At 41.4% G+C, this 12286-nt stretch overlaps 1 protein-coding gene and 1 long non-coding RNA gene across 3 annotated transcripts in view; one reads left to right on the top strand and one right to left on the bottom strand.

Annotated features, from left to right (window-relative positions):
• CMC1 (C-X9-C motif containing 1) overlaps positions 1-7496 on the bottom strand; it is a 47879-nt gene extending 40383 nt beyond the window's left edge. The window contains exon 1 of one of the 2 annotated variants that reach the window (XM_064415096.1): positions 7400-7496. In XM_064415096.1, the coding sequence (XP_064271166.1) occupies positions 7400-7481 (82 nt within the window). In that variant the 5' untranslated portion in view covers positions 7482-7496. Of the gene's footprint in view, positions 1-7046; positions 7176-7399 lie in introns of those variants that run through there. The other variant, XM_064415105.1, reaches the window with a different exon arrangement.
• The window catches only part of LOC135297494 (uncharacterized), a 179614-nt gene continuing 174652 nt past the window's right edge, over positions 7325-12286 (top strand). Inside the window, exons 1-2 of the long non-coding RNA XR_010359476.1 lie at positions 7325-7541; positions 9165-9348. This is a non-coding gene — a long non-coding RNA (uncharacterized LOC135297494). The remainder of the gene's footprint in view (positions 7542-9164; positions 9349-12286) is intronic.

Below are 12286 nucleotides of genomic sequence, written 5' to 3'. Positions count from 1 at the left end.
TACATTCAAAAAATGTTCAAAATAGTACTTTAAATGCTATTGCTTTTTCATTAAGAATCAGAGTATTTATGAAGAACAGAGAAAGCTTTAGTAACTTTACATCATTTTAATTAGCAATTTTACTATCTCATGCTTTTCTTGAAATTCCAGTTCTATTAACTTTTAAACATCAGTTATGTTCCTTACTAGAAAAAATACTGTAGAAAGTTCAGTCAAGGTTCATGAATCCAAGTTAAAATACAACAAAAAAATATATAAATTTGAAAAGCAATCACTTCCATTATTTTGGGAGATTGATTGAGAAATGTGGAGCCATAAAGGGGACCTTCTTTTTTATTACACCTGAAATTTTTTTTCCTACCAGTTGCCATCAAAGGTAAGCAGTTGTGAGTACACAAATTTCTAAGATACTCTTCTTTTTCAAGCTAAAAAATAAAGTCGAAAAAGTATCAGTAAGAACTTCAGCACTAGAAATAGCAATTACTAAAATGAAAAGGGAAGAAAACCAAGGACATGCATGCAGAATTACCATTCTTTAACCTACATCACATTTAAAGAAAATCTCCACTACAAACAAGCTGTTTTCTGGAAGGGAAGGTCTTGTTTTAATCTATGAAGAGTCTACTAAAACTTGAATTTAACAGCCTTTCATTTCTTCCATATGCAGATCTGTAGTTTCCACAATACTTGAGATGGTTTGGAGAATGAATAACAAGTTTATAACTAAGTTGCAAAATTGCATTAATTTAGAGGATTCAGTTGTTCTCCATGTCACTCAGTAAAAATTGTTTCTGTGAGGTAAATACTCAATTTCTTTACAAAGTTTTCCTTTTGAACACTTGCCTATGAGCTAATTATAAAAATACACTGGAAAAGTAAACTTTTCTTAATAACAGAAAGAGCAGTACAGTGTCCACTGCCTGCTTATTGGCAAATATTCCTTTCATCAATCACACTATTGGTTCTAGATATTAATTTATTTTTTTTTTTACAAAAAATAATCAGATCCATTTTAGTGCACCTATAACAGTGTTCTGAATAAGCAAATATGATTAGAGCTTAGTACTCCTCCAGGAAAAGAATGCATTCAACTCAAAATTTTCATCTCCATTATTCTGCCTAGCTTATTCCCCTTGTATTAAATAAAAATTACCATTCTTAGGTTAATTCATGTGAATCATTTATGCATATGTACATCATAAAAACTTCTCCAACAAGTCTGTATCATTGAATCAGACTGCATCAACTACTAATAACTGTTGTTTGAAAACACTAAGTCACACATGGGAACAAATTCATTTAGAGATAGACCCATTAAAGTCATGGGAGAAAAAAACAACTTATCCTTCTAAAATCTTAGAGTTTCTTTTCCTACAATTTTATTTAATGTGTCAATTAATATTTTAAGAATCCAATCCTGTAGCCTTTGGGAGGGCTTCTGTGCCTTTACCGACAAGGAATTCACGGGGTCAAAGCGACAGAATAATTTCAGCATCCTGCTTTGTATACCTCAGTCCTAACAAACTCTGCAGAATCCTGTTAAAAGTAAAGAATTTTATCAAAGACATCCAGTGTGAACTGACGGGTGATGGACCAGGACCAAACAAACACCTTTATACATATGTGAAATGCTACTGAGTTTGGTAATTTCATTTGCACATCAGGGTTTGCATACAAACTAGAGACTTAAGCAGTGAGCTTCTACAGAGGTTTTAAAGTATAGAAGGACAAAATGAAATTACAGAAGTGTTATAATCCAAGTGAAACTAGATCTGTGATACCCTGAAACCTTCATTTAAAAGCAAAAGAAACTTACCAATGCAGGTTTTCTATGCAGTATCCTTTTTTCTTCTTCTATAAATGTATATAAATAAATTTATTTGTATCTAAAAAGTTTCAGATTTTGAGATCTTTCTAATACTGACAATATTTTAAATTAAGATGGAGTACAGGGATGACAACACCAGGGAAAAATTTCCAAAGCTTTAACTTGTCACCATTCTATCATCACCTCAAAGTCAATTTTCACCTTTTTCACTGGCTGAATTTGTTATCTTACATTTTGCTTTCGGGCTCATGTTCCTGCAATATGGCAGTACTGGATTACGAGAATGCTGTTTGCTAAAAGTGAACAATGGCTGTATTACAGCAAGCCTGTAATGCCTAGAAAGAAAAGGAAAAGCAGACCTGACAAAGCACACTTTCTTGTTAATTACATGCAGATTGCAAATGCTCATACATCTAGTGAGTAATAACTAAAGCCAAGCCGACTTGGAGATATTTTTACACTGCTGATCACACAGCAAATCCAGTTACAGGGCCTGAAAATTAATTACAGATTAGGACTTAATATTTACTACTGGAAATAATGCAGCTTTATTAACACGTAGCCTGTACAATTGTTCAAGTATGATGGACTTGCCAGTTAAGAAAACTTAGGTTGTGAGCTACCTATAAAGGGAACCCCTCAGCCCACCTCAAATCCCATCTGACAACAGATAAGAATTCCAGCAAAATGCAGAAAACACAACTAGGGCTATGGACTGACCAAGGATTAAACTAGCAGAGCCAGCCCTAATTCCACCTTTGTAAGGCTTCTGAGTGCTTCATTTGGTAACTGACACAAAATCCTCAGCACAACTTTGTCACTTAAACAAAAAACACCATGCAGCAGGATTTCAGCAACCAAATACACATTCCAGGGGTTTTTCTGAGATGCCAAAATATACTAACAGCACAGACACAATTCAATTCCTACATACAGGATGGAGTTGCACGCTTTTTAAGAAGTCAAGCCCACACATTTGAGCACCTCTTGTCTGAAATCAGTCCCAAGTGTATAATCCCTATTTTTTCTACGCCCTAATTAACAGTGAATGGTCTCCAAGAATTTATTGCTTACTTCCACTTGAAGTAAGAAACAGAGAAAAGTCCTGAAAAAACATAAACTATCTGAATCATATAAACCAAACAGAACCAAAATAGAGCTAAGCAGTGACATAAGAAACTGGGCAATAACTTGCACCAGAAACAAGAGATATGTAAGAGATAAATCCGACCTAGAAAGAGCAAAGTACCCAATATGGACGAGGAAGGGATGCAGGAAAATCTAACAACCAACAAATCCCCCAGTTACTGCAAGAGGAGATGTTAACCACCTAAGATTTGTTACCATCCTCAATACTATTAATCAGCTGCTCCAGCACTACATATTTTTCAGAAGTGTGTGACAAGGCGTAATGAAAAACAATGTAAATCACAAATAAAAGTTTATTTATAGAAACAAATCTGCCCAAACTCTTTGAGAGCTTGAATATTTAGCTCTTTAGCCACTCCTTTCAAGATAAAATTTACACCTTTCATTCCAAATAAAGAACATCACACACAAATGAAAAGCAAGGCTTATAATAACAGGACTGCATACCATTCTTCCTGCCTTTTTTTTTTTAATTCTTTAACTGGAAGTAAGGATTAAGAGACAAATAAAAAACAATGCCTACCTTTGACTTCTGTACCTCTGCAGTAAATGAACAATCAGTACATACAATATAAATGAATTAACATCTTGGAAACTAACATCAGGAATATGATCAAAAGACAGCAGTGTTCTCTTAAGTTTCAGAGCATGAGGTGACAAGGCTAAAAGCCTGTCAGTTACACTAACACAAGGATTGCAGATGTTATTCTGGCAACTTATGTTGTTAGTCACAAAACTTATCTAAAAGAAGTTTAATTACAAGTTGAAAAAGAACAGCTGAAAAACAACTTTTCCTTTTACTTCTACATTTTTTCCCTTTTAATTCAGCATTGCTTTATCCCCCCTTATTTCATCCTCTCTATCTTTTAAAGCTATAATTTCATTCTTTTCAGTGTATTCTTCCAGCTCTAGTCTTATTGCCCTTGCCACTTTGAAACAAGTCACATTCATTCTGCAAGGCAAATTTTCTCCATCCACTGATAAAACTGCTTTTTTATTTAACAACCTACACTTCCACCTGACATGAAGAAATAGACATATTAAGTAGCTTAGGAAAAATACCAAATCAGTCTTCAGACCCTTTGTTTTTAAGCCCTATGCCAAGGATAGGTACTAAAATCTGTATTGTCTATCTCAGCTATTGTCCATGACTTCACTTTATGCATCTGTGAATGTTCAACTAGGGATTCAAACATCATCATCTGAAAATGACAGATATAACCAAGTGCACAGTAAAAATAAAATGAGCTTTCTCATTACTAAAAATTGCATCCTATATAGCTTTGGAAGTGCTGCATACAAAAATCAAATTCCATGTGCTGGGCTGCTGCACGTTGATTTTGGAGAAGGATAAAACAAAATAGTGTAACATTTTCCTAAACTGGGAGAAGCTGTTGACTTCCTCAAAGGCAGAGAGACCCTCCAGCAAGACCCAGACAAATTAAGGGCTGAATAATCACCAACCATGTGAAGCTTAACAGTTTAACACCTGGAATGGAGCAATTCTTGATGTACAGACAGACTGGTGGAAAAGTGTCTGGAGAGCAGCACTGCAGAAAGGGACCTGGGGGTCCTAGCAAGATGAATGAGAGTCAGCAGTGCCATGGCAGCCAGGAGGGCCAGCCCTGTCCTGGGGGCATCAGGGACAGCATCACCTGTAGGGAGGGGATTGTCCCACTCTGCTCTGCACTGGGGCTGCCTCACCTTGAGTCCTGTGTGTTTTGGGCAGCACAATAGAAGATGGATATAAAACTTTAGGAGAACATCAAAAGGAGAGCTACAAAATTGGTGAGGGGCCTAGAGAGAGAGCAAGAGCCTAGAGCCACTCAAGGAGCAGCTGAGGTCCCGCGTTTGTTCAGCCTGGAGACTGAAGGGAGATCTCATTGCAGTCTACAGCTTTCTCACACAGGGAAAATCAGAAGCTTTAAGCTGAGTTAGGGGAGGTTTTTTAAGTTGGATATTAAGAAAAGATTTTTCACCCAGATGGTGGCTGGGCACTGGAACAGACTCTCCAAGGAAGCTGTCAGGACACTAAGCCTGAAAGATTTCAAGAAGTGTTTGGACAACACACTTTGGCACACAGTCTGAATCTTGAGGAAGTCTTGGGGAAGTCAGGGCCTGGAATTGGACTTGAGGATCCTTGTGGGTCTATTCCAACTCAGGATAACCTGTGATTTTATGAACATAAAATCTTCCGAACATGTTTACTACCAATTTATTTACTGGACCTAATGCCACAACCATAGTTTCTTCCTGAACTACGGCTATCAAAAAACTCCTCCCATACAAATCACAACATAATTCACAGGTTCTACAATCTGAGCTGCAGAGGACTCCTTGATATTCACTCCCTACTGCCTTTCAAAGCCATGAGAATACTTGTGTCTTTTGTGACCATAAAATGAAGTATCAGTCATGGTAACAATTTACAGAACTGTGATCCTCCCTCTTTTTGTCTCATATATGAGCCAAGAAGCAGTTAACAACGATGACATTAAAACCTACCGCACCAGGGTATTTGGGTTAACACCTTGCTAATACAGGGCAGCTCACACCTCTTGCAGCTATTGCTCCAGTCTCTCTACTACCTTACTTAGACATCTCCACATTTCCTTCATTCTGAGGTTTTCAACAGATCTGTATAAGCCAGAAACTGATGGGGAGCGGGGGGAGGGAAGCAAAAGATAGTGGAAACAAGGTAGCAGATTTAGAGAGGTGTCAGTAAGCAATGTCACTGCTCAGGAGATGAATCTCAGCATTGGTGCCACGCAGCAGGTACCCAAAGTACACCCTTAGCAGTCCTACAACAGCTAATACACAACCACAGTACAGTTTGGAGGAACAGGTAATGTCATTACATACATAAACATGGAAGCAGAATGCTGATGACTTCAGTGTATGCTGCCATGGCTTTTGTTCTGCACTGAAATCACAACAGGTTGAATTGAATTGCTGGGATTAGCTCAGTTGGTTACAGCACGCTGCTAATAACACCAAGGTTGTGGGTTTGATCCCATTATGAACCATTTACCTAAGAGTCAAACTCGATGAACATTGCGGGTCCCTTACAACTCAGCCTATTCTGTGAATCTGTGAATTAACTAAGGCAGTAACTAGGCTTTTTCCAAAGGACAACTGGGAAGTGAAATTATGCTGCAGATGAACATCCACCTCTTGAAATGCCATGGTAAATTCTATAACGTCTTCCTAACTGAGTAATAGATCAATGCTTAGAGGATACAACCAATAAACACAGAATGTGACTTCTCTATGAACACCTTGTTTGCAAGGCCTGGAGACCCAGGTACAAGACAGGTTTCCATCAGAAACCGAGAGCCTGGCCTTGGCCAGCATCCTTCGGCTTTTGGAGAAGCAGCCACAGGCGGCAGGGACCGAGGTGCACAGCCACGACCACTGCAGGTCACCACCACCTACGGGAGACTCAACACCTCGCATTAGCTGAAGGGAATGGCCTTTTAAGACACCAAGCCGAATGCACCCGACTGGGGAACTCTGGGCACAGCGAGTGAACACTACGTGGGTATAAATACCACGGGCTTACATTCACTGCTGCAGACACGTGTCTATAACCATTCGGACAAGACATCGGTAGCACGAAGCCGAGGACAACATAATCTCCATGCTTTGCCTTTTTGTTACACAGCCAGAGCGGCTACAGCATGGACGCCCCGGAGCTGCCCTGGCCCCGCGTCCTGCCGCTGGAGGTCACGGCGGCGGCAGAGCAAGGAGGGAAGCAGGGAGGAGGCGCCGGGAGCCCGCTGAGGGCACCAGGAACACCCCAGTCCGCGGAGGCCAGGTCGGAGCCCCCAGGGCGGCCCTTCCCAGCACCCACCGGCGGTGCGCCGCAGCCCCGGCTGCCGCCCTCTCCGTGGGTGTGAAGGGCCAGCGGAAAGCGACGGGGGTTTCCCACAGGAAGCCTTGGCGAGGCGAGCGGCGGCGGGGCAGAGGAGGGCGGGGGTGAAGTGAGTATGTCTGGGGGGCGCTCCGCCACGCCGCCGTGCTCCCTTCTTCCCTCCCTCTTTCCCGCCCGCCCGTCGGCCGCCCCTACCTGCGGCGCCGGGGGCAGGCTCCATCTGCGGCCCCACGCAGCGGCGGCAGCTGCGCACACCGCGCGCGCACTTCCCCGGCGCTGCGGCGCAGGCGCGGCACGGCCCGGCCGCTCCTCCCGCGCCGGGCGGGGAGCGGGGCGGGAGCGCTGAGGGCGGAGGGTGCTGCGGGCGGAGGGTGCTGCCCGTGTGGGCACGGGGGCGGCCCTCAGGCACCGAGACTGGGCCGCCACTGCGGTGAGCGGCGCCGAGGGGCCGTGGGTGGGCTGGTAGTCAGTGAGTCACCGAGGGATCACAGAGTCACAGAATGGGTCAGGTTGAAAAGGGCCAGAGTGGGTTATCTGGTCCGACCTACCTGCGCAAACAGGGTCGTCCTGGAGGATTGCGTCCGCATCGTTCTGGAGTATCTCTCGTGAGGGACACTCCACACCGTCCATGGGCAAGCCGTTCCAGTGCGTGGTCACCCGCACAGTAAAGAAATTCTCTCTCGTGTTCAGGTGGAGTTCCCTGTGCCTCAGAATCTGCTGGTTGTCTCTAGCCCTACTCTTTGGCACCACCGAGCAGAGCCCGGCTCCATTCTCTTAAAGTGGGAGTGCCCGGCACCCCCACTTTAGATATTTATATACATGATAAGGAGCCCTGTCAGATGTTTCTTCTCGAAACTGACCAGGCCGGGGTCCTTCATCTTTTCCTCATAAAAGAGATGCTCCAGTCGCCCACTCATCCTCATTGCCCTCCGCTGTGTCCATCGCAGGAGCTCCGTGTCTCTTGTACTGAGGAGCCCAGAAGTGGCTCCTGGCAGGCCTGGGTGCTGAGCACCGGCTTCCCGGGGAACCTCCGGGAAGCCTGTGTGTGTGTCTGCGTGTGTGCAGCCTCTGACAGGGACTGGTGTCACATCCTCCAGCCCTTGGGGTGCCTGAGGCTTCCACAGCAAGGACTTGAAGTGGCAAAGGAGAATTTCATTGGTGGCTGGTTTTATCGGTGACTTGGTTTCTGACCATAAAAAGGGGCTTCCCAGTCACTGGACGTGATGTCCCTTCTCATGCCTCAGTGTCGCTGGGACCACGTTCCTGTGGCAGCAGTGCCATTGACAGAGGAACCAGGAAATCCAGTGTCCTGCCTCCAGCTCTTAGGAGTCTGCAATATATTTGAAATATTTGGTCAATAATTGACCAACCTTTAGTTATTACTTCCATGAGGCAGGAGTAACCAATTCAGGACACAAAACATGGAGTAAAAAAATTAATTATAAAAGTGATAGATTTCCATAAATTATCATACACTTAAAGCCCCAGTAACATGATTCCTGAGAAATTAAAAGAAATGAGAAGTAAGGAGACATATCCAAAACTCAGGACTTGTGTTAACAAATACAAGCCTGAATTTTCAGAAAGCCTACCCTCTTTTCCTATCTTTAACATTTCAGACTGACAAATGATATGAAAAATCAGTCTTTTTATGCAGTAGCCTCTTACAGGAGGCTGCAAAAATTCTTCCAAATATAGCATTTCCTCTGTTAGCTGGCATTGTTCCTTTCTGTACAGTGGAAAGGTGAGTTTTAAACATTACATTCTCAGGGAAGTGAGAAACCCAGGAGCCTTGCCCAAACTTCCAGATTGTATGCCTCTGGAAGATAATAAGCAGTCTAGAAAATTCAGTAGGAGGAATTTAGATAATGCCATGTTATTTGTTATTAGAATGACTTTCCATCAAAGTTTCACGTTTTTCCCGAGATTGACATTATTTTCCACATTTGAAAATTTTGTCTCTTTTTTAGGAAATATATTGTTTCAACTTGAGGCCACACTAAGAGCCAAGTTCTTCGTGTTGGTGCATTCACAGAAATTAGTAGAGCATGATGTAGGGAACATCTTCTACATGAATGCTTTTGGCCTTACTGATCTATAGCATTTCTGCTTTATACCATTAAGTGCCTTTATGCTTTTCTTTGTTTAACCACAAGTTTGATCTCATTCCTTAGAGTAAAATATGAATATTAAAATTGTTTTCTGTAACTTTATACCACTTCAGTTAATGTTTATAAACTGTTTTGAGAATTATTATTGAACAAAGCAATGCAAATGCAACATGTCAATTTATTTGTATTTGTTTTATTAAAGGATTTTGGCTATGCTACTTCTGCAATGAATATAAGAGAGTGTTAAAAAAAAAGATACCAGCCAATCTGCAAAGAGTTCTTATATAAATCTACAAGGAGAAAATACAGTGATACAAAGAAAACACATGATACAAAGAGGAGCTTTCAGCATGAGAGCCAAAAAAAGAGGAATGTATGCTTTCAAAGTAAGTTGAGTCTTTTTTAAAAAAGGCATTAAGTTAGTAATTTTTGCTGCTCTTAAACTCTTAGCTACTGATATTTTATATATGCCCTGTAAAATTAGAACTCTGAAGGTTTCTTTTACTAATGAAGATCTTTGAACTTACATGTCAGCTCCATGTGTTGTGTTAATTTGATCTGTTTCAGGCCAGAACTTTTCTGCTTCTTTCATGGAAACAGCACCTGCAAAAATAAATGTCCAGCAGCTTTGTAGCTTGGAGAATTTCTCTTCTGCTGCTGCTGCTTCTTCCAGGAGCAGGTCTGGAAAGCAGAAACAGGACTTTCTGGGAGTTTTATTTCCAAGTCTGACAGACAAGAACCATGAATGCTGAGAAGTGCAAAAGGGACTAGGACACATCTTGAGGAAATAAGGACAAAGGAATAAAAGTTGATAGAACAACTTTGTTCTGGAGATTTGAGGGTCAGAAATAGTTTTTGAGGGAGGGCATATGCAGCTGTGAGTCTGATAACAGTCCCATGCTATTTGGGGCTAGTAGAAATTATCAGAAATGAGAAAGTATCAGAGAAAGTGTTATCTTGACAGATAAGCAAATAAGGCTGAAATGCAGAGCAGGAATGACATATGACAGTCAGGTAGCAACTATCCACAAAGGGCTTTAAATTAGGAGTAATATCCTGTGTCTGACCTGGGAGCCAGTGCAGTGATCCCAGAATTGGCACAATGGCTGACTCAATGACATAGGATAATTATGTTCTTACAGCAGCTTGAATGAACAGAAGCAGAACAGTTTTTGCCACCAGAAAAGAGAAAGTTACTGTGTAAGAGATGTGAAGTGTTAAGTGCATATCAAGAATTCTAGTGGCACAGATAAAAAAGCAAAACTTTGTAAATACATGTTCTTGATGGTTTTATATGCAGTCTTGATGTTAATATGATCATCAGCTTAGATAGAGAAAAGATAAATTCACTTCCTTCATTAATGTAGAAGTGCCTGTGAAAATGAGCTCCATCCTGCAGGAGCATCCAAGGGTATAAAGGGATAGTTTATTAAAAAAAAAAAAAAAGGAGACAGTGCAAAGTGGGTCTTTCTTAAACATGAGGTCTAACTTGTATCTTATCCCAGGAGAGGATAAGATACAAGTTTGAAATGACATCTGGAGTATGCAATTTGTGTTTAGTCGGATATTTTTTAATATGAATCTTGCACAACTTGGGCAGCCCTGTGAAGTTGTGCTGAAATGTGTGGGGCATTTGCCATGTAGCACTTGGATACAAGGTGGTACTGTATGCTCCATTTAACTCAGACACTTATCCTCTAAACTTGCTTAATTGGGACATCTCCTGGGGCACTGGTGTGAGACCAGTACTACTTAATGCACACAACTGCTACTTACCAGGGCCCTAACAGAGCAGTGGCTGCTGCTGAGTGCCCCTGGTTATTTGGTGCTGCTTATGTCGTCTCTCTGTCACAGTTTCTTGGAATTTGTCTATACAAAGAAAATACTCCCTGCAATTAATTGCCTGAGGGTAAAATGCTGGGTGCAGTATTGGAAATAGACTGATGATGATGGTCAATTTCTGCACTGATTGTTACAGTGGAGAAGATACGATAACTTTCCTTTTAATCTTGAAGGGTGCTTGAGAGAATGTTTTTCTTACAAAATTTTAAAAACCCTATATAGTCAGAAGTAGTGATGGTAGGTTACAGTAATTTCTCTGTTTCTAAGATTCATATTGTCATTTGATTAGCTAATCGCCCATTTTCCAAAGTGTGAACATATTTTCACACTTCAACCAAGACAGTGTTAACAAAGAAACTATAGATAGCAATAGAGATTAATTATCTGTCCCGTGAGTCTCTACACCTTGTTTTTACCAGATAAAGAGAGCCTATCTGTCTGCACACAGGTGTGATTTTTTTTTTTTTTCAACAATAGCTTTGGTCAAATGAGTTCAAAAGCTTATTTTCAAGTGGCACCTCTTAGACATGTTTGCTCGCTGTTGATGTTTTTGATCTTGTTTCATGAAATACAACTACCAGTAAAGGGTTGTGATTCTTTGCTAAGCTTACCCATGTGAAATTCATTCATAGGTGTGAGATGTGGGGGAGCTTTAAATGAGAATATTTAGAATCAAAGAAGTGTTTCCTTCTTTTCTGGAGGGAAAGTACTCTTACTGAAGTCGCTGCAAAGTTGTTGAGGGCCTTATTTGCAGTTGCCATCTGAGATTTTCACTGACTTGATACACCTTCCAGAAGAGGGAAAAACACAAAGGAGTTTTAGTGTCTTTCTGTTGTACAAGTTGCAGCATTTTGTATTTATTCCCCCACATAATTAAACCCATCCATTTGTCTCTTTAAGGATGGGACATCTTTACAGCAGAATCTGTTACTGTAGGAAGGAGCATTAAGCATATTTGAGCTATTTCTGCCCTGTCTTATGAGTCTCTAATTCTGCCTGTTCTGGATATTAGTGGATGCCAGTGTGTTGCAGACCTCTGAACCTGCAGCCTGTCAAGCCTCACTTCAGTGATGTGAGATTTCTGCAGTATTTTCACAGTGCAGGCACTGGCACTGCATTGCCTTGGCCTCTTTCTTGCTCTCAAAGAACACATGGCTTGTTGCTTGGTGGCAAGCTCTATGGTGGTAGTGCCTGCCTCGAATCCTGTGGACTCTTTCTTACCACTTCACCAAGAAAAGAATCTTTCCCTTCATGGGCCTGACCTGTCCACTCAAGTTTCAGGGCAGTTGGGACCATCTAATCAGGGTGAATAGAAAAACTTGCTGTCTCTAACAAGATGTCACTGAAGTTGTATATAGGGAACTGGCCATCTGCTCAAGTAGAAAAATTGTATCAAATAATAATTCTTTTTGCCAGTCACTACTAGATCAGATTGGCAAAGTGAAAAACAGTTCTGTTTCTTTTCTGAAGTCTACACACAAG

The sequence above is a fragment of the Passer domesticus genome, chromosome 1 (assembly GCF_036417665.1).
Source record: "Passer domesticus isolate bPasDom1 chromosome 1, bPasDom1.hap1, whole genome shotgun sequence".
NCBI lineage: Eukaryota > Metazoa > Chordata > Aves > Passeriformes > Passeridae > Passer > Passer domesticus.
Note: the sequence above shows the minus strand (reverse complement) of the source record. Positions and strands in the feature narration are given on the sequence as shown.